At 39.5% G+C, this 21,768-nt stretch overlaps 1 protein-coding gene across 6 annotated transcripts in view; it reads right to left on the bottom strand.

Annotated features, from left to right (window-relative positions):
- Positions 1-21,768, bottom strand: part of sulf2b (sulfatase 2b) — an 86,704-nt gene that overhangs the window by 4,464 nt on the left and 60,472 nt on the right. For 3 of the 6 annotated variants that reach the window (XM_088081596.1, XM_088081597.1, XM_088081598.1), the window contains 16 exons: positions 19,393-19,543; positions 18,459-18,558; positions 16,694-16,769; positions 15,922-16,050; positions 11,063-11,119; positions 9,830-9,959; positions 7,241-7,484; positions 6,118-6,319; positions 5,496-5,592; positions 4,291-4,385; positions 4,133-4,189; positions 3,162-3,331; positions 2,842-2,984; positions 2,599-2,722; positions 1,386-1,422; positions 1,114-1,170 (listed from right to left, as the gene is read on the bottom strand). In XM_088081596.1, coding sequence (XP_087937722.1) covers positions 1,114-1,170; positions 1,386-1,422; positions 2,599-2,722; positions 2,842-2,984; positions 3,162-3,331; positions 4,133-4,189; positions 4,291-4,385; positions 5,496-5,592; positions 6,118-6,319; positions 7,241-7,484; positions 9,830-9,959; positions 11,063-11,119; positions 15,922-16,050; positions 16,694-16,769; positions 18,459-18,558; positions 19,393-19,543 — 1,869 coding nt within the window. The remainder of the gene's footprint in view (positions 1-1,113; positions 1,171-1,385; positions 1,423-2,598; positions 2,723-2,841; positions 2,985-3,161; positions 3,332-4,132; positions 4,190-4,290; positions 4,386-5,495; positions 5,593-6,117; positions 6,320-7,240; positions 7,485-9,829; positions 9,960-11,062; positions 11,120-15,921; positions 16,051-16,693; positions 16,770-18,458; positions 18,559-19,392; positions 19,544-21,768) is intronic. The other 3 variants (XM_088081599.1, XM_088081600.1, XM_088081601.1) reach the window with 3 other exon arrangements.

Below are 21,768 nucleotides of genomic sequence, written 5' to 3'. Positions count from 1 at the left end.
GAGTGTGTGTGTGTGTGCACGGACAGACAGAAACTGAGCAGCGAGCGTGCAGCAGCAGCTGAAACATCTACATCGTGGTTTGTTGAAGCGAAGCGGGAAAAAAAGGTTAAAACGTGCTAACATGCAGCACTCTCAGCAGGCACGATGTTCAACACGAGCCCATCTTTGTTTTTAGTGTGTTAACATGCTGTCATGAGCTTGGAGCTGAGGTCTGTGGCTTTCAATTATACATTTTTTTCTTTGATTTTTTTTTTGCAATTATTAAAGAACCATTTAGGCATTTTTTAAAAAGTGTTTGTGATTTTTAAAGAAAATATGAATTTCAAAGGCATGTTTTCATTTGAGATTTTTTTTTTCTTTAAAAACTAGAAGGCATATTTCCTAAAAATAAATTGGCTCTTTTTTCTTTGAAAATGTTTGGCATTTTTTACAGAAAACATTTTGGCAAATTTCCTTTTTTTAAAAAATTGTTGGTGATTTTTAAAGAAAATAAGGATTAACACATTTTCTTAAAAATTTTTTGGCCGTTTTCTTTCGAAGGCATGTTTACTTTGAAAATCATCAAAATGACACAATTTATCACAGCCAGAAACTGTAAAAACAAAAATTATTGTTGGATGTACAAAATTTCCAACAGTCCTTGAACACATCAGGGGTTTTTGTACAAGGTTTGTGAAACAAAATTCCATGACTTTTCCAAAATTTCTGGTTGTATTTAGTTTTCCTAAAATTTTCCAGACCTCCAAATTGCTATTTGGAAATTCCATGACTTTTCCAGATTTTCACTTCATGAATTTTGGAGAATTTTAATGCAACAGTTTATAGTGGAAAGGCTGAGTCACGTTCGTCCACAGTTCAGGTTTCATTTTTGCTTCTTTGGTGTCGAGTGAACAAAACGCAAATTTAACAAATACTTGACCTTCAGTTTGCAGAAGCAGAAATATAACTTGCAGATATGGAAAAGGATGAATTATTTTACCGTATGTTAAACACACCAGACAGACGGACAGATGGATGGACGTATGGACGGACAAATGGACGAATGGACAGACAGATGGACGGACGGACAGGTGCAGTATTGAGGCAGTAAGCACAGGGAGGAGGAAGACTCACAGGGTTCGAGACGACGAAGGTTTCTTGACTCTCGGCCATTTCTTCCTCTCAAACACCCTGATGCAACAAACACACACCGTGTCACACACACACACACACACACACGAGCACACACACACACACACACACACACACACACACTTAGCTCCGTCACCAGCAGCCATCAGCTCCATTTGAAATCATGCAGCATTCAGAGTAGCAGAACACAACGTGAATGTGTGTGTGTGTCTGTGTGTGTTTGTGTGTGTTTGTGCGTGTGTGTGTGTCTGTACCTGTAGTCATCGAAGCTGCCGTGTTCCCGCCCTCCTGCTGAAGAGACGCTCTGATTGGTTAATAAGAAGAGGCCACCTGTGATCGCCTCACCAGAGAAATGTAACTCGATTACATCATAATTATCTGAATTTACTTTTCGGTTAAACGCACCAAACATGACGCTGCATTCACGAGCTCCTCGGAAATATCACATTTACCGTTTTCACGAGTTACGAGCACATGAACGGCCCTCCAAACTCGTCATTATTGGTGGGAAATTGGCGAATTTCGATGATATCCGATTTGCCGAGCTGTGACGTTTCAGGGCAGCAGAAATGGCGTAAAGCACGGAAGCAGCACAGGATTTAATAATCTATTTTAGAAAGCACTCGTGCCCTCGATGCACTGATACGTTCGTGATGCACACTGTGATAAACAAAATATACAAAATACTGCATTTTTTCTTCTTTTCTATATCAAATTACAGAAGAAACACAAACTATGCAATGAATGCATTTCTGGACATTCACAGTGTCCCCTGCTGTTAAACGTGTCTCTGACAGAGGAGGCTGCTGAGGAAAGCTTGGCTTCAGAGGGGAGAGCAGGCTGTTCTCGTCTATTCTGTTATCTTCTCGCATTTATTACTTTCTGACTTGAGAAAGCCCAAAAGCCGCCATACTATTGATTTGAAACTGGAGGGAGCTTCTTCTCTTTCAATATCATCTGTCGCGGAGCCTTCGCTGTCTCCAGTCTCAGACATGACGTAGGACGTTGAACTTAGCATGTCAAGTAAGCAAAGTCAGAAGCAGATTACGCCCTCTGCTGATCAAAATGAGTATCATGGTTCAATTTTCATCTCACTGATTTGAACCTCATATATTTTGTATCTATTTTTAACAGCCTAACGATGCAACGTTACATCCCTAGTGTGAAATGTTATTATGTTTATGTTGCTTTTAATTATTGTGCAGTGTCTCTGAGTACTTGAAAAGCACTTTATAAATAAAATGCATTATTATTTTTATTACAGAAAAAAAGGGTTCCACAGTTTTACTGCACAGATTGCCTGTTCACTGCGACATCAGCTCCTTGTTGGAAATCATGTAGCGACATTCAAACTCCAGAATGCATAAATAAAAAACGACATGATTAATTGTTACTGTTTTGGATGTTGAAATATGTCTGCTCGTGTGTGTGTGTGTGTGTGTGTGTGTGCGCGCGGGCGCGTCATACCTTGCTCCAGCGAGCGTGTGCGAGGGTTACACTGCTTGTGTCCTCTGCAGCCTCTGAGCTCCATCAGCTGAACGTGAAGCTGGTTGAGGACCGTCCGGTCTAAAGAGCTGACGGCGTTTATCAGCTGGAGATTCACAGAGGAGGAGGGGGCGTTTGTTCAGGGTGGATACAGATTAAAGTCGTCTGTGTTCACAGAAATAATCTCTCCAGAGCTCTTGTTTTCCTAACTGTGTGTGTGTGTACCTGGTATGGGTCTGTGTTGAGGTCGAAGTACTCCAGGAAGCCGGTGGCAAACTCACAGAAGAGAAAGTTGTGGGTCTCGTTAATCGTCCTCAGACACCAGTAGGTGTTGTTGTTGGCGCTGGTGCAGGCGCAGAACGGACCCACTGTGACACACACACACACACACACACACACACACACACACACACACAGATATCAGACTGAAACACCACGTCTCTGGTATAACAACATATTGAATGTACCATAAATATATAAATTTGTCTTTCCATGTACAACAGAAAATGTGTGTGTGTGTGTGTGTGTGTGTGCGCGCGTCGTACGTGTCCAGTAGGGCGCAGTGTGCCAGTGCTGGTTGTCGTGTGTGAAGCAGGTGAGTCCAGGCATCGAACACGTGTCGTTGTTTCTGATCCTCTTGATCATCTTCCTCATTTTCTTTCTCCTCTTCTGCTCCTTTAGAAGCCACGCCTTCTTGTCCCGAGCCCCGCCCTTTCTGCATACACACGCCCGCACGCATACATGCACGCAGGCGCGCGCACACACACACACACACACGACATCATTTACTTCAGTAAAAGTACTAACAACACCCTGTGAAAATACTCCACTACAAGTAATAGTCAAAGTCTGCCTTCAAAACCTTAGTGAGGTAAAAGATTCTAAGTTTTATCAGCAAAACGGACTTTTAGTAAAAGTCTTAATTGTACAGTAAATGTTCTCTAACATTGTTTAACTATCATATATGATGTTTGTGGATTAACCCTTTGAAACTGGAGAAAATTGGCATTGTCTCTTTCGAAAATGGGAAGAGGGCAATGAGCAACTTGACAAGAAATTAGTAAAACGTTAGCAGGAAAGAAAAAAAAAATCCTAAAAACAAACAAACAAAAGTGACCTCAAGAATGTGCTGAAAATAAACCATTTTTTTCTGTAACATAATTGTAAATTAAAATAAAAGTATAAATTAAAAATATAATTTTCTGGATGTTTTTCCCTAATTTTTGATAATATCTAATAATCCCTCGAGCTAATATTCAGATAATTTGCTGGTTAGCTTTCATTATTTATTTTTTATTTTTTGCAGTTTGCAGGACATGCCATTGCGAGGTTCTTTATCACGTTTTTGAACGAAATCGTACCAATTTTCGCAGGTTTCAGAAGTTTAAATGTTTGTAAAGGGTGTCTGAATGCTGCACAAGAAAACTGATGCCCATCCAGCTGTTAAGGGGTTAATGTATCAAGTTGTATTAACAGGAAATACTTGAGTAACGTACATAAAATATTTCAGTCTCACCTGAATGGGTGTCCTCCTCCTCTGAACCGCAGCTTATTCTTCAGTTTGGATTTATACCTGAAAAACATCAACAACAGCTGTCAAAAATAATTCTTCTTCTAGTTTCTGCTTTCGGGGATCAAACTTTGGTCCGTTTGCGTGCTTCATGTCTCACTCACAGGTATTTATTACAGTCACACTGGAGCGGACGAGCCTTCTTCAGGTGACCTCTGACCTCTCTCAGGTTCTTTATCTTCGTCTGCAGCGTCTCAATCTGACACACAGAAAACAGAGTCTGATCGCTGCAGTGATGAAATATAACTACATTTACTCAAATACTCAACTTAAGCACACATTTAAGGTGATTGTATTTTCTTTCCATGCCACCTAACACTTCACCACATTTATCTGACAGCTTAATTGACTTATTTTATATATATACATATATATAGACTAATTCAATTAAATTTCTACACACAAAACATACAACAAGCTTATAAAATGTGGCGTGGTAACAAGTTTCCAAGAAAATAACCTGAAATTCAGAAAAAAAAGATGAAAGTGGGAAAAGAAAATTAAAGTTAAAACCAACCAAAAAATTCAAAACATACCCCATACATCAATAAATAAATAAATATACAGATAAAATGTTAATAATAAATTATAACAATAGCAAATACATTTCATTTTCTGGAAATGTTTCCCTATTTTTAATTGTTTTTACACCTTTCATGCCAAGTCACATTTCTCTTCCACCACATTTATCTAACAGCTTTATTCACTTTATTAAGTAAAATATGTTTATAAAATGTGATTTTTTAAAAGAAATTAATCCCTTAAAAACGTGTGCTAAATGTCTTCACTTCTTTCAAAAACATGGGAGGAAGTAACAAGTTGAAATTACCTGAAATTCAGCAAAAAACAAGGAAAAAAAACAGAAAAACCTAAAACCAATCCAATAAAACCAAATAAAACCTTTTTACAATTTTTTCTAACCTCTCACAATTTCTACTTTTCTCTTTCTGTCTGTCATTTTAATAATAGTTTATAATAATTATAACAATAAAAATTCAAAACAAAGTTGTCTGGACATTTTTCCCTATTTCAAAAATTATTTTAAACTTCTAATAATTTCTCTCTCTCTCTCTTTAAATCATAATTTCAGGTCGTTTTTCTTCTCAGTGCCTTTTCAGTCATGTTTTCAACAGAGATCAAACCAATTTGCTGCAGTTTCAAAGGTTTAAATACTGGCAGGCGTCTGGACGCAGCACAAGAAAACTGACGTCGTCCCCAGGTTTTTAAGGGTTAAAATACTGTCCCTTACAACATTAACAAGCACAGTTGCTTGAGTGTGTGTGTGTGTGTGTGTGTGTGTGTGTGTTACCTCGTGGTCGATGTGCAGCTTGTGGTCCTTCCAGGCCTGCAGAGACTGATACACTCCTGTGTCACACCTGACCGTGGCGTTGGACAGGATGGAGCATCTGAATCAGAAAAACATCAAAACGACAGTGATGACGAACAGTCGTCACAGCGGGAGAGAAAACACCCCGAAAAACAGCCAATCACATCGCGGTGTAACAACAGCGGGCCTGAACACAAGCTGACATTTGATATTTTAATGACGGAGCAGAATTCACACTTTTTTGAACGTGTCACTTTGTCATACAGAGACGATTTTTCTGAATAATTCAGAGCAATCTGAGCTGTCAAAGTTTCGCTCCATCTGCGCTGATGATCCGCTTTTACAGGAGTTAGTCAGGATTTATCAGCTGATTCGTAACATCCAGTTCCCAACGCAGACAGGAATTAAATCTCAGGTTTTCCATAACAAACAAACGCTTACAGAAGTTATGCAACAAAGAGAAGTTTAGAGCTTAACCCTTTAGGGACAGTTTGGAGCATTTTACACGCTTTTCGTTCCTTTATTTTTTGATAATTTTGGCTGTGTTCATGCACAAATTTTGGCAAGACTGCCCTACACACACATACACACACACTCTCCTCACCTGTGTGTGACTTTGTGGGAGTTGGGTGGGGCCATGGTGTTGGGAACTCCTCCCATCCCGCTGAACTCGTCCTCAGGCTCATCCCTGATTGGCTGAGCCCAGGTGGACTTGTCCGCGATGCTGTGGTTACCGGGGTAACTGTTGGTCATGGACGCGGAGCGGCTGTAACGGTTTCTGGAGTAACTCTTCAAAGCTTTGAACTCTGAGACACAGAAAGAGAAAAACTGCAACATCACAACTTTATCAAAGACACACAGTCGTAACTGAACGATACGAGTAACTCGACGTCCTTCAGGGTCTGGAGAAACCCAGAAAAAGGAGGCAGTGATGTTTGAAAAGCTTCCTCACTGAGGAGCCTCGGACATCTGCAGCTCTGCAGGTCTGACTCCTGACAGCAGAGGTCAGCATCACCTCAGGAAACCAGGAGAGCCCAATGAAACCTCTGCAGCTGAAACACGAGGTCCTCCGAGAGCCAGAACACCTGAGTGTCTCCAGTCAGTGCACATTTAGAGGTCAGGTAAAATTTTGGGACAGTGAAAGCTTACAGCAATGATGAACCAGAGAGAGAGAAGGAGAGATTATCAGGAGATAAAAATAATACTAAAAATAGGGAAAAATGTCCAGAAAATTGAATGTAGAATTGTTATTGTTATATTATTAACTACTTTACTTAACTACTATCTATGTATCTATTTATTTAAATGTTTGTATTTTGGTTTGGTTTTTGGTCTTTCCTTTTTTCTCTTTCTTTTTTTGTGCTGAATTTCAGGTTTTTTTCTTTTTGAGAAAATTATTAAAAATCTAGGAGAAAAAATGTACAGCTATTATAATTGTATATTTAAAATGACAAAATCTATTATTATTATCTATTTATGTTAAATTCTTACACCCTTTTTTAAATTTCTTTTCTTTTTTTATTGTTAATTTTCAGGTAATCTTTTGTAGGCCTAACTTTTTATGAACCTTTTGCTAATTTTTGGGTCATTTATTGTGTAGCCGCTTGTTGCCGTCTTTAGGTGTTTCTGAAAAAAGTCAGTTCACTCAGGTTTCAAAGGGTTAACCCTGACAGACTGTACAGGTGTGTCACCGCTGCCACCTGCTGGACTGAAACATCAACACTCACTTTTCTTTGAGAAGAACGGCTTCTTGTTGAACGGCCTCATGGTGGAGAGTCTCGGGATCAGAGGTCGGAGGTCGCGGAAGTCGCAGTCGCAGGCGTCCGAGTTGCGTTGGTACAGCTGAGACTTGATGCTGAGTGGACGCTGACGACTGGCGAGGCCCCTCTGGAAGTTCTTGGCTCCTCCCCCTTCGTTCTTGCATTTGTAGAGCCGGAGTTTACCCGTGGCGTCCTCCACACACTGCCACTTCTACACGCAAGCGTACACACACAAACAATGACATTAAATCTTGGTGAACTCAACAATCCTTAAGGTTTGTTTTGAGGGGACGGCGCTGCTTCAGCGACCCTTCAGAGACCTTTCACAGAGTCGTCTCAGCTTTGAGACGGCAGCGGAGGCAGTAACAGCACAGCTTCAGGTCAATGCATTTGATCGTAACAATTCTCCTGATTCTTTTTGGTACAAATAAACTTAATTTGAAAAACACAGAAATCGACTGATGGGTGAAATTTACTTGAGTGATTTGGGCAGAACAGAAAACGGTGGGGTCAAAATTGGGACCATAAACTGTGCAAACTATCATACAACCTCTCTTTAACACTTTATTGTCATTACCTTCTGTCCTTGCACTCACGCAACGCGTGACCGTGAGGCTGGGGTATAAATGCTGGCTGAGAGTAATCACGAACAGGTGAGCTGAGTTGCATTGAAGGGGTGGGCGTGGCTACTGCTTAGGAGCGGGAAAACCAGGCTGAATGAAACCGACTCAGAAGCGGGTGACTGCAGAAAAGAAAAGGTGGCCAGGAACGCAAAATTGTGAGAATTGTGAGAAAATCAGTTTCCAGAGGAAAGGTCCATCCTGTTTGCCTTTTTTATCCTGGCTGGACATCGAAGAACCTTTTGATGTCACAGTTCAGCCAAATTCAACAAAGTTGGGTTAATTCATGCCCTGAAGTGCCTCATTCTTCACTCTCACTAAAGACCTTTTGGGCTTGACTCACATCTGTAGAAAGGAGCATCAGCACCGATCTGAGCAGCGTCCACACAGTCGGACAACGCTCACTTTTCTTTGTCTCGAAGCGTTTGTTTGTATTGTCACTCCGCAGTTGTTCATTAGCAGGAGCTGAATACATTTCTACTGTTGTACTTAGTCATTAAAGAGTGACAAATGCCTGAATGGTTAATCACACTCACTCTCGGTCCTCTCCAGGCTGTTTATCAGAGCCATCCAGCAGCCCGCAGACACTGTTGCTAAGAGACTAATCAACTGGCTAAAGGGATTTTTAGACAAGTGTAATTAACTTCAAACACACACAAACACACAGTGACACGGCTCTCTGAAAGTTTCTGTTGTGCTGCTTCATCCTGATTCTCTTCACGTCTCTTTCTCTTTGATTCGGTGGCTTTTCGTCCATTGTGTTGCGCTGCTGCGAGTCATTACTGCCGTTATTGTATCTGTCTGGTTTGTGGAGATGACATCTGGTTTTCATCTCGCCGACAGAAGTCTCTCTCTGTTCTACTCGCTTTCTTTCAAGTCTCTGTTTGTTTATTACAGCGGTAGCCATCACAGTTTTCCTGCATTTATTCCAACAAAAAAAGCTCCTCTTTGAGGATTGTTCTGGGAAGGAAAATCTCTGCTGCATTTAGTAATTGTGGACATCTGAAAAGGTTTCGATGTAAAGTTTGATTGACAAGTGATGGGACTGGGATCAAATTATTAAGATCAGAAGTAAAGTTTTACAAAGTTACACGATCGAGTGATACGATCAGGAGTAGGAGCATCAGAGTAAAGCAGTTAGATCAGGAGTAACTGAATCAAGAGTAATGTCCTGGGATCTGAAGCAAAGTATTAGGATCAGAAGCAAAGTAATATTAGTGGGAACTAAGTAATGAGACACAGAGTAAAGTAATGGGACTAAAATAACTTACTAAAATAAGTCATGTGATAGGGTGTAAAATAACACAATAGTAGTAAAGAGAAGAGAAGGAGAATGTGGGCAAGGACTCCTAAAATCAGGAGTAAAGAAACAGGACTGGAAAGAGTGGGATTAGGGTTGAGAAACGGGATCAGAAAGAGTAGGATCGGGGTAAACTAACATCGTCTGAGGTTAAGTATTATGATTGGAAGGAGGAGAATTGGGAGCAAAGTAACGGGACCAGAAGAAGTAGGATCAGGAGTAAAGTAAAAAGATCACGAGGAGAGTAATAGGATTGGAAAGGAATAGGACTGGGAGTAAAGTAATGGGACCAGAAGGTGAAGGATCAGAAGTAAACTTAATAAACTGGAAGTAAAAAACAGGATTGGGAGGAGTGGGATTGGGAATTAAGTAATGGGATCAGAAAGAGTAGGATCTGAAGTAAACTCATAACATGGGAAGTAAAGTAATATGACTGGAAGGAGAAGAACTGGGAGCAAAGTAATGGGACCAGAAGGAAAGGGACTGGGACTTTACTAGTAAAATTGTGGTTATAGATTGGGAAGGAGCAGGGATTAAAGAATTGGGATTGTTAGGAGAAGGACTGGGAGTAAAGTAAAGCTGGAAGGGTAAAATAATTAATTCCCTTGTCGTCAGTGACTGTTGATGTTGCTGTACCTGTCCAATCTGCTGGCAGGGCGTCTGGTACTCGGCTCTCTGACAGAGGTCTTTTACTCGTTGGTGTTTGGGCAGGAAGTTCTCCTCCTGCGACACTTCCTTTCCCTCGACACGCTGGTGCAGCAGCTTCCTGTTAACACAACAAACAGAGGCAAAGTGGCACTTTTTACTACAATTTAAAGTATTTCTTCATCTTTCTTTATCTAAATCAAACATTTAAGTGGATGTTGTATGACAGTGATAATCAACTTACGGCCAGCAGGCCGAATCTGGCCCCTGAAAGTGTGCCGGGTGGCCCCTCAACCATTTCATTTAAGTCACACTAAAAATAAAGTGACTGACACTGGGAATGGTTTTTGTTCTTTTAGCATACATGAGGTGTCAGGGTGCATAAAATAGCATCAAAAGAGCAAAATAGAGCTTGTTTACCAAAAAAGTGTCAGTGGAGGATCCCCCACACTCCCCGACAGAGGTCCTGGCTAAGACACAAATGTCCTGAAATCTTAGAAATGTCCTTAAATCTAAGAAATGTCCTAAAATCCAATTAATGACCCTAATCCTAGAAATATCTTAAAATCTGAGAAAATGTTCTAAAATCCAAGAAATGTCATGAAGTCCTAGAAACCATCCTAATATTGTAAAAACATCTGGAAATCCTAAAAACATCCTAAAATCCTAGGACCGCCCCAAAGTCTAAGAAACAGCCTAAAATATTAGAAATGTGCTAAAATCCGAGAAAATGCTCTAAAATCTTAGAGATGACCTAATGTCCTCGAAACATGCTAAAATCCTAGAAGCATCCTAAAATCTAAGAAATGTCCTCGAATCTTAAAATCCTAGATATGCCCTAAAATCTGAGAAATATTCATTCACATATTCACATATTACAATCCTAAAAATATCCAAAAAAACGCCCTAAACTCCTAGAAACATGCTAAATCTTAGAAATGAACTGAAGTCCTTGAAATGTCCTCAGATCCTAGAAACATGTATGGGCGGCTGCGTCTGGCCCCTGGCCTCCTGTCATTTTGTGGCCCCTGGCCTCCTGTCATTTTGTGGCCCCTAAGCATAGCAGGTTGAGTAAGAACAATTTTAATTTATTATGAGTTGGGTCTTATTTTTGTAGTTGTCATCTGTGATGTGAGAGCTGCTATAAATATCATATTACTCTTAATGCAGTTAAAGTGGGTTATGTAATGTGTTGCACTAGTTGTAATGATGGGATGTTTTTACCCTCTCTCCACCAGAAACGAGTCTCTCCAAACCTTCGGCTTCTTGTTCAACTGGAACCTGGATGAAACAAAAAAACAGCACAAATTCACTTTTTATACGCAACTGTTTTACGCAGTCATCCCCTCCGCCCTTTATCCCTCCTCGCTTTATTTTTACAGTTTTCTTTTTCACTTCTGGAAACACAAGAGAAAAAGATGAAGCAGGTTTTTTTCAGCTGCTAAATGTGGAGCGCTGATGTAACATCACAATTAAACTCGAGTTCAATGAAAAATTCAAGTTTGTGGCCGCGTTTCCTCTTAGTGCCACATGTACGGAGCAGCGAGTTCACATCAAAAATTACACACATTTATATTATATTCATCACACACTCTGACTGCATCCATCTGGTTTCTATTCTGGGATGTTTGTAACTTCAACTTTTAGGAATAATATTTAGATTTTTCCTGCCGCAGTTCAAAGAACAACCATAGTGGAAACAACTGCAGGACTTTTTCCAGTCGAAGAAACAACCGTGATTCAAAGTGTCACGGAAAGACGGAAGAAAAAGTGCACAAGTGAAAGTTAAAGACACGCAGGCCTCACTAAGTGCAACAACGTGGTGCACGCCAAGCACCACAAATGTCAGTATTTAAAGCACAATCTGATGCACCTTTTTGCACAAAGAGGTTTGAGTCTTGTTTACAAGAACTTTTCTTTCAGGTTGTTTTTCTTAAATTTCAGCGCCCATCATGACGGACAGCTCTCATTGCAGCGAAACGCAGCGGGTGTGAAAAGTGACAGAGAAACGATTCCAACTCCCTCATTATTACCACAAAAAATCAGAACCCAAACCCCATTTTTTTCTGTGAGACCCCACAGGTCAAAACATTTTTGGTCAATTTTGAGATTTTGGACTATTTTACTTCCACAACATTTCTTCTTTAGAAACTGCTGGAAACAAAATGTTAAAAAATACACATTTAGGTTTATTGAACTTTAGATTTTTGCTCTGGGAATTGATACAGAAAGTGCATAATTAATCAGACAATGTCTCATTTGCATATTTAAACATAACATTTCAGAAAATGAAAAATATGACTATCTTAATGTACGTAATCAGCTCAGGAAGATTGATGGTAATCTATTAGTTTAAAAGTTTTATCCTAGTATCTTATTTTTGGTCTTATTTTTTAAGGTCGTTTTTTTCCTCCCATAATCTGAGCCACAAATCTCCACTTTAGTAAAACTCTAGTACACCAAATTTTACAGTTTTATTCCTGTCTATATTCTTATAGCTTATTCATGTATAATTCATAACTGGATTTATGGGACGTTTTATTCCTAAAAAACATGGCAATTTTTTTTCTGTGGCTGCTGACAGTATTTTCTAATTTATGTAGTGGTAAAAAGAGATATCTCAATTTCCCTCTATTAAAACATTTAGTCGATAAAATGAAATGCAACAATGCAACAAGACTTTTAAACTTTGCATTTTGATTTCTCCTCTGGAAATGCATGCAAAAATTGCCATTTTTACAAGAAAATGCCTAATTTTTATATTTAAACACAACATTTCAGACATGTAAAAAATGTCTTTCTCTAAGTGATCAATTGGGAAAGTTTCGTGGTGTTAAAAATTATAGCCTATTTAGTCAGGATGTCTCCCCTTCAGTGGAACAGCTTCCAGCGTTTTCCTCGCTCACTTGAGTTTGTTTTCCTGAAGCGAGGAAGCATTTTTCAAACTAAGTGCATGTCACCCACAGGGAAGCAGTACTGTCGGAGTAAAATACTGCAGTAGCTGTTGTTAAAATGTATGTTTGTGGGTATATTTATTGCACCGTTAGCAGAGTGTTTAAAGTTTAAAATGTTTAAAGTTTAATGTATTCTGGTGCTGGTGGAAATGTATCTGCGGCATTAGAACAGGGAGAGTTTAATGGGTGAGTCCAGGGGGAGAAACGAGAGGCAGAGATACTGAGCGAGGTGAAAGGGGCAGATGGATGCAGGTTTTCTAACAACAGGAAGTTCCTCAAAGTACTTCGACCCACTGACGTGGCCGCTGACCAACACGGTCAGCAGGTGAAGCTGCAGCGAGGAATTCAAACCACAGCTCCTCATCTGAGAACAAAGATCTGAGAAATGTCCTAAAACCCTAGAAATGACCAAAAATCCTGGACACATCCTAAAATCCTTAAAATGTCCTAAAATCCTAAAGATGTCCTAAAATCCTAGATATGTTCTAAAACTCTAGAAATGTCCTGAAATCCTGAAACGTCCTAAATATCAGAATCACCCTAAAATCCTCGAAATATATTTAAATCCTAGAGATGTCCCAAAATCCTGAAAATGCCCTAAAATACAATAAATGTCCTAAAATCCTTGAAATATCCTTAAATCTTAGAAATGTCCTGAAGTCCTTGAAATGTCCTACAATCCTAAAAACATGAACGGGGCTGCTGCCCCTGGCCTGCTCTCATCTTGCCAGTTGAGTCACTGTTGTAGCTTCACTTTGATAATAAAAGTCATTTTCGATGTAATCAGATAAAAGTGTATGTTGTGAATCCTCGACACTTCACACTGAATATTTTAGGGTCCTTACACGAGCGGCAGAGACGGTCTGTTAACTGCCGTGTTTTTCCATGAAACAGAGGTGATTTGTTTGTGCTGCACAGTGCTCCCTCTGTGCCGCTGTTACAGTTCCTCCTGTAACAGTTTACGGCTGCATCATAACTGAACATGTTAGCTGTTTCACAACAAAACAGTCCTGCAGCTCTGGCGCACCGCAGACCGTCCTGAACTCTGAGGTCAGATCCTGCACAGAACCCCTCCTTTGTCACCGCTGCCTCTTATTGGAGTAAACTTTGGCTCAGCGTGATCGGCCTCTCAGCTCCGGTGTGTGTCCCCCTCGGGGGGACGGATTCCTCTGAACTTCACAGAGGACGAGGATGAAAAGGGAGCAGATGCCGTACAGTCCCTCGCCGCACCGTGAGAAGACACACAGCCGACTCAAACGTGTTCAAACAGCCGGGGGTTCAGGGACGCTCACAACGCCGCAGAGCCGACTGTGTGCGCTGACTAAACGAGTATTTGGGCTTTAAAGAAAGACACCTGGCACCGCAGAGTTAAAATCAACAAGATAAAACCCGAGGAGATCAGGAGGTGATTCAGAGAGGAATTAAAGGCGTTTTGAAAAATCTCTGTTCTTGCTGACTCGACAGAATCACAAAGTTGTTTTAAAATGTTGAAAGATGCGAAGCTTTAACCCTTTGAGAACCTGGAGCAACATCACTTGTTTTGGACACCTTTCACAAATATTTAAACCTCTGAGCAAATTGGTTTAATTTCTTTAAAAAAATAGGGGATCAAAAAAACCCCAAGGAAGAACGTTATATCTTTCCGATACATCCCGCAAGAAATCAATAGATTTTTTTAAGGTAGAATTTTTTTTTTTCCAAAAAACTATATTTAAAATGATCACATCTCATATCATATTATCAATTACCATTTTCAATTTGATTTTTTTTTTTAAGGTCATTACCCTTTATATATATATATATATATATATATATATATATATATGTATAAAACATAGAATACCATCAAACATATCTTTTTAAGTTACACAGAAATTATCTGCATACATTTTTGCCGCTGGTGTTTAACATCGTGTAGTCGGAGTCGTGGGTTTGACACCGCTGTTCTCCTCGGTTCGCTCCGACCTCCTGACCTTCGTGTTTGCCTCGGTTGATACTTTGATCATTGTAAATATTAATAGAGAATTTAAATTCCCTGCAGGTGCGGCAGATGGCTGGTTGTGTTTGTGATGTGCGGAGCAGCCAGGTGTTTAGATGAGGCCGTTACAGCTGAGAGACGACCTGCCGCACCGGCAGCACACTCTGCACCGCCATCATTTACATACTGATGGAGCGCCTGTTTGCTTCACTGAGTGCCTCCGCTCTGACTCTGACCTCCGCTCATCACCTCACTGTTAACTCTTTCATTACTCTCTCCACTCTGTGCACAGCTTTCACTGCAGAAATACCACAAAAAATCCTCTAAAAACACAACTTCTGTCAGTCAGTATCTTACACATCTTCAGAAGTAAAAGCATTAAAACACTGACTGTAAGATGCACTCAAACATTGCAAATTTATGGAAGTTTTTTACTGTTATTATTACTACATTTAACCTTTTAACATCTGAATTGCGCTGCATTCAAAGTCTTTTACAAGCATTTGCACTCTGAAAATTGGTTTGATTTCTTTTGAAAACATGGTGGAAAATGCATTGAGCAACTCCGCAGGAAATGTCACGCAAAAAAAAAGACCTTAAAATTAGCTGGAGGGGATCGTTAGATATAAAAAAAACAAGGGATTTTGTCCATAAAACTGTATTTATAAATCTTTAAATAATAATGAAAAAATTTAAATTATGTTACAGAAAAATTATATATATATATACACATAGATACATATACTGTATATATAATTTATTTTTTAGCACTTTTAAAAGTCACTTTCTTGTTTTTTTCTGATTTTTTACTTTTCTTTTTGTCGCTTATTATCAGGTTATTTTCTTGCATCTTTTTACTATTTTTTTGCAAGTTTTTGGACCATTTTTTTCGTTTTCCCAAGGTTTTGAGGGAAACCAAGCCACTCTGCTCAGGTTTCAACGGGTAAAAGCACTATGAAGTTCTTCTTTTATGGAGTTTAATTAGTGTGGCTGTGTGTGTGTGGAGGTTGTTTTTTTAAGTCTGTCGTGATCGCGATGTTCTCCGATCTCAGAATTTTTTTAACCTGCTATTTCTGCTTCTTCCTTATTTCCTCAAAGCTGCTGGTTTGTAAATATATCCTATGTAAATGTGTGTGTTTGAGTGTGTGTACCTGTTAGCAGGTTTGTCAGTGTCCAGCAGAGACAGAATCGACTTCCCGTCCATGTCTGGTGGAGTGTCGAGGCCGGCGATGTCCAGGATGGTCGGAGCCAGATCGATGTTCAGAACGATGTGATGGTTACTGAGACACACACACACACACACACACAAATATATAAACAATAATAATAATAATATGTATTTATTATGTGAGTTTTACCAAAATGTTTTCAAATTACGTTTTATATTAAATAATAAGATAATGTGTGCAGAAGTAAATGCAGCTTTCTGTCTCTGAACTCATGATCACCTCGTGGAACAGCTCCGACTCTGGTAATCTACTTTACCAGAACACACACGCACACTCGCGTGCGTGCGCGCGCGCACACACACACACACACACACACACACACACTCATTTGGATCCCTAAAGCTGCATGAACCACTCTTTGGGGCCAAAAGACTCGCCCAGGTTTTGTCCCCTCTCTAAGCTCTTGTGGCAAGTGTGAACAAACCACAGTACAATTAAAAAGGGATTACAGTTATTGTTTTGACAGCTCAAACTACTCAAGTCGTCCCTTCATCGGAAGATCAGCGGTTCGATCCCCGGCTCCTCAAAGTATCCTTAAGACAAGATACTGAACCCCAAATGTGTGTCTATAAACTGAGCAGCAGGTGGCAGCTTGTATGGTAGATTTAACCAGCCATGTATGGATTTGTTTGTGTGTGTTTGTGTGTGTGTGTGTGTGTGTGTGTGTGTGTGTGTGTGTGTGTGGCGTGTTTACATGCTGCCTTGCTCCACGTTGGGTCCTCTGATGAAGAAGGGGACTCTGATGTCAAACTCGTACGGCATGGATTTACCTGCAGACACACATTAAAATCCAAGTGTCACCATCATAAAGATGCATCATGAGGCAGATTTCCATTTTCCCTCAAACTGCGCAAATTTAAATTGTGAAAAAAGTACACCTAATGGAAACACCTCAATTTTGGAAAAAAAACTGTATCACAAAAAAAAGTTTTTTGAGATGGTATTTCAGGCGATCGGGGAAAGCCATATTTGTCCAAGTGGAAACCCTTTTCAGTCGTTTCTGGGTCACATGATGCTGTGTCTATGTGCTTGTCAGTAGGAATTGGCTCCCTCGTGATGCAGCAGGAGCTACAATTAAAATATACAATATCAGTATTAAGATAATATAAAATCTTTTTTTTTTTTTTAGCTAAATTAGCCACTGGATTGTTTGCTATTAGCCTACAAGCTAACCGTCCGTTTCAGTTAAAGATCGTTATATATATATATATAAGGTTAAAACGTATAATATTTCAAGCTCGCTGTTTTCAGTTTAGACACACAGTTAGCTGGCAGGCTAACAGGAAACAGTCCGGTAGCTAACGTTAGCTCACAGACGGACGGCGGTTAGCCGGCTAGCTTACAGCGTATTTCACGCTTACCGGACATTTCAGGAGCTGCGGCTCTGTCCGCTTCTTTCCTCTCCGCTCTAACGCGGTACAGATGTGAAGCCGTGTCAAAGAAGCATTTTTATTAACTTCACAACTCCACTTTCTCCTCTTTTTCTCCAAAGTCCGACAGACACGAAGCTAGATACGAAAACGTAAACAGGTCAACTGACTGAAGAGGAAAACCGGAGGTAACGAATACTAGCCAATCACAGCACAGCAGCGCCGGCCTACTACCCAATCACAGCACAGTGGTACTGGACTACCAGCCAATCACAGCACAATAGGGCGGGACCAGACAGAACATGCCCCCGAGAGAGGAAAAAACACCGTAATAAATAAATAAATACATAAATAAATGCTTTTAAAAAACAAAAAAACCCAACAAAATAACCTTAAAAAGCGCTGAAAAAAAATTAAAATATATGTATATATATTTTTTTCTGTATCACAATTTTAAAATGTGAAAATAAATAAATAAATATATGTGTATATTTTTTTGGATAGTTTTCTTATAATCCTCCCCTGTAAAACTTTTTTTTGGTCACAATTTACAGTTTTAGCACTTTGCAGGATGTTTCTTGCCAAGTTGCTGATTGCTTTTTCCCCCTCTGTTTTCAAAAGAAGTCACACTAAATGTCTAAGTGGTCAAAGGTTTAAATCCTTTTTAAAGGTGTAGGAAGGCAGCACAGCAACCAAGGTTTCAAAGAAAAAATATTACCTGAAATAAGGCAAAAAAAAAAAAAAACCAAATGGAAAAAATAGGAAAAAAAAGGAGAAAAAATGTGTGACAAAGTGGATTTGAACAGTATAAATGCCTTTTTTGCATGGCCTCCCATTTGTACCACTTTCGGCATGTCAAGACATCCCCACTTCATACTTGACTTGGACACGTCCCTGTGGCACTTGACTAAAATCAGGTCTTCTGTGTTGAGTCGCTGAAATCCTAACAAATTTTGCATATTCAACTTTCGGGCTTCTGTGCTGAAAAGGTCTCAAAGTAAAAAAACTTTCAGCCTCCGAAGACCCGAAAGACTTTGAGTTCGTTCATGAAGTCGGAAGATTGTTTCCTTTTATATGTTTTTTTGTTACCTTTGACGAGACCGAACTGTCCGATGTGGTAGCCGTGATCGGACGTGTAGATGATGTAGGTGTTCTCCAACTCGCCGGTCTCCACCAGCATGTTGTACAGCTGAGACACACACACACACGCACGCACGCACGCACGCACACACACACACACACACACACACACACACACACACACACACACACACACACACACACATACACACACAGACGCACACACACACACACGGTGGGAGAGAAAGGAGAGGCTCCTCAGATATTGTTTTTTAATTAAAAGTGCACGCTGTTTTCTTCTAATTTCACTTTGCAAACAGACCTGAGGAACCACATCATACCTGATTCTCTGCGGTCGTAAATAAAAAACACAGCTATTTTAAAAATTTTATAAAATTGCAAATATGTGAGAGAAAAAAGTCGGATATTCTCTAAGTTTATAAAGGTGCAAATTTGTGAGAAAAAAAAGTCAGAAAATGTTTGTCACCAAACATAAATGTATGTTAATATTTTACAAGGCAAATGAGTTGTTGCTTTCTCCTGAATAGGTGCAGTTCACGGCGGTGTTTCTCCAAAGTCCAGATGCTGATGATGATCTGGAGATTCTGGGCTAAAATCAGGAGGATTTCCTTATTACTGAATCCAACTGCAAAGTATAATTTGATAAATTCTTTCTTTGACCCAAAAAAATCCAACAGTATTTTACTGACTTATTTTCTCACAACTTTGTGACTTTATAAACACACAAATTTTATCTCACAAATTTGCAATATTACTTTCTGAAAATCAGAAATGCATGGATGCGGGATCAGAAAAAAAAAATTCATTTAAGAAATTTAAAAAATAAACCATGAGGCGTGTGAGTGTGTGTGTGTGTGTGTGCGTGTGTGTGTGTGTGTGTGTGTGTGTGTGTGTGTGTGTGTGAGAGTGTGTGCGTGTGTACCTTCTCCACGCTGTCATCCACAGACAGCAGCGTCTGCAGCCGTTTCCTCTGCAGCATGTTGGTGAACTCCATGTGGATGGGCTTCATGGGGCCGGTGTAACGCATGATCCAGTGCTTGTCCTGGTTCGGAGCGTAGTTGTAACTGGGAGTACTGGGAGGAGCAGAAACAGGAGGAAAGGACAGATATCACACACGGCGTCTCTCTGCTGGGATCACGGCGTCGGCGTGGACGTGGTGAGAGTGCAGTGTGTGTGTGTATGTGTATGTGTAATTAATGAACAGGAGCATCTGCTGTCATCACTCCACACACAGCTTGATGTGTCCTATTGCCTCAAAACACCGCTATAATGACACACACACACACACACACACACACACACACACACACACACACACACACACACACTCACACACACACACACACACACAGAGTTATCAGAGGATGTTCCCACAGTGTGTTCTATTTGGATAATGAATGAGTCCCATCAGCCAATTAATTTGCTCCTCTCCTCCCCTCTCCTCTCCTCTCCTCTCTCCTCCTCCTCCTCCTCCCTCCTCCTCCTCCCTCCCTCCTCCTCTCCTCTCCTCCTCTCCTCTCCTCTCCTCCCCTCCCCTCTCCTCTCCTCTGCAGCTGTCTAATTAAATGTTCACGTTGGGACAGAAATAACAGCGTGCTATAAGGAGCAGGAGTGTGCTCAGGAGCAGTGATGTGGAGGTGAATGGATCCCACAAACAAATGACTTTCATGCAGGAGTCTGTGTGAATGTTTTCTCTTTCACGCCTCACCATGCGACTCTTTCGCTAAAACCTGAACATGTTTACAGTCGCCGTTGGTCGCCGTTGGTCGCCATGTGCTCATGTTGTGTAAACATTATAATTAATATTAAGTATTGTCCTATACTGTGACTTTTCGTGTGTATGTTGGTTAAATACTGTACTATGATATTTTTGGACATACTATACTATGACTTTTTGTGTGTGTGTTGTTTTTTTAAAAACACTGTACTATGTTTTTTAACATAATGTACTGACTTTTTAAAAAAAAAAATTAAATACTGTACTATGTTATTTCTGGATGTACCATACTAAGACATTTTTCAACATAACATACTATGACTTTTTTTGTTTTTGATTTAAATACTATACTATGTTATTTTTGGACGTTCCATACTATGACATATTTTTTGATGAACAATACTAGAACTTTTTCTTCTCGACATCCTATACTCTGACATTTTCTGACATGCTATAATATTACTTTTTTCTTTTATTGACATACTTTACGAAGAGTTTTTATTCAGTTTTTCCCTGCAGACGTGAAGATCACCAGCACAGAAAACTTTTAATCCTCCAGCAGGTTTGTTTTCTGTGTTTGGAGTTTTACGGCCTCATGCAGCTGCAGCGCGTCTGCTGTTAGTGTGGTTTGAATTTTTCATTTGTTTGTAAATGTCTCGTTCTGCATCCTTATTTAATGCCTCTCCTACATTATGTAATAAAGACTCTGAATGTCTTTTGTGAGCACAATGGGCTATAATAAACCTGCTGCCAATGGTTCCTTATGTAAAGGAGGTCATTTAAATAATTAGGATTTATCATCTGCTGAGCGTGAACATCCACCTTCTTACAAAATGAAATACATATTTCATCTTTTAGTGTTTTCTAGGTAATAATGACATCTGTGCTACGACAAGAAAACTGAACATTTCATTATTGTTTACAAAAACTTCTCTGTTTTTTAGGAGACAGATTTATGTGACTGCACCTCCTGTCTTATTGTGTCTTTTATTTACTAAACTTCTGCTTTATTACTTTGGAAAAAAGCTGCAACATTTCATCCAGATTTTGCTTTAACAGAATGATGTTTCGCTCTGAGATGCTTCCTCCTGAAGATGAAGCTGATCCTCCTTTTATTAAACTGCCTGTTGCTCTGCCACAAAAACACTGACTGCCAGGCCACAGAGAGCATCATAAACCAAACTGTGGCTTCAAATAGCAAGAAAATATTGTAAATCTAGCCCTTTGAAACCTGAGGAAATAAGCTTAATTCCTTTGAAAAACACTGGATGAAGGCAATGAGCAATGAAAGAAGAAATGACCCAAAATTAGTAAGAAAAATACAAGAAATTTATATATATATATATATATATATATATATATATATATATATATATATATATATACATAATCAAAATAAAAAAACAAATAAAAAAAGGTTAAAAACAAATAAAACATGACAACAAAAGTTTAAAATATTATAATAATTACAAACAGTTTTCCCCAAGCTTATTTTTGGTTTGTTTTAGAGATATTTTTCCCTATATAGCTTTTTAAAGATAATTTTCGAAATCACAGAATTTCTTGCAATTTGTGAAATGT

This window comes from Plectropomus leopardus, chromosome 9, assembly GCF_026936395.1.
Source record: "Plectropomus leopardus strain MGB_pleo_1.0 chromosome 9, ASM2693639v1, whole genome shotgun sequence".
In the NCBI taxonomy this organism is placed as follows: domain Eukaryota; kingdom Metazoa; phylum Chordata; class Actinopteri; order Perciformes; family Serranidae; genus Plectropomus; species Plectropomus leopardus.
Note: the sequence above shows the minus strand (reverse complement) of the source record. Positions and strands in the feature narration are given on the sequence as shown.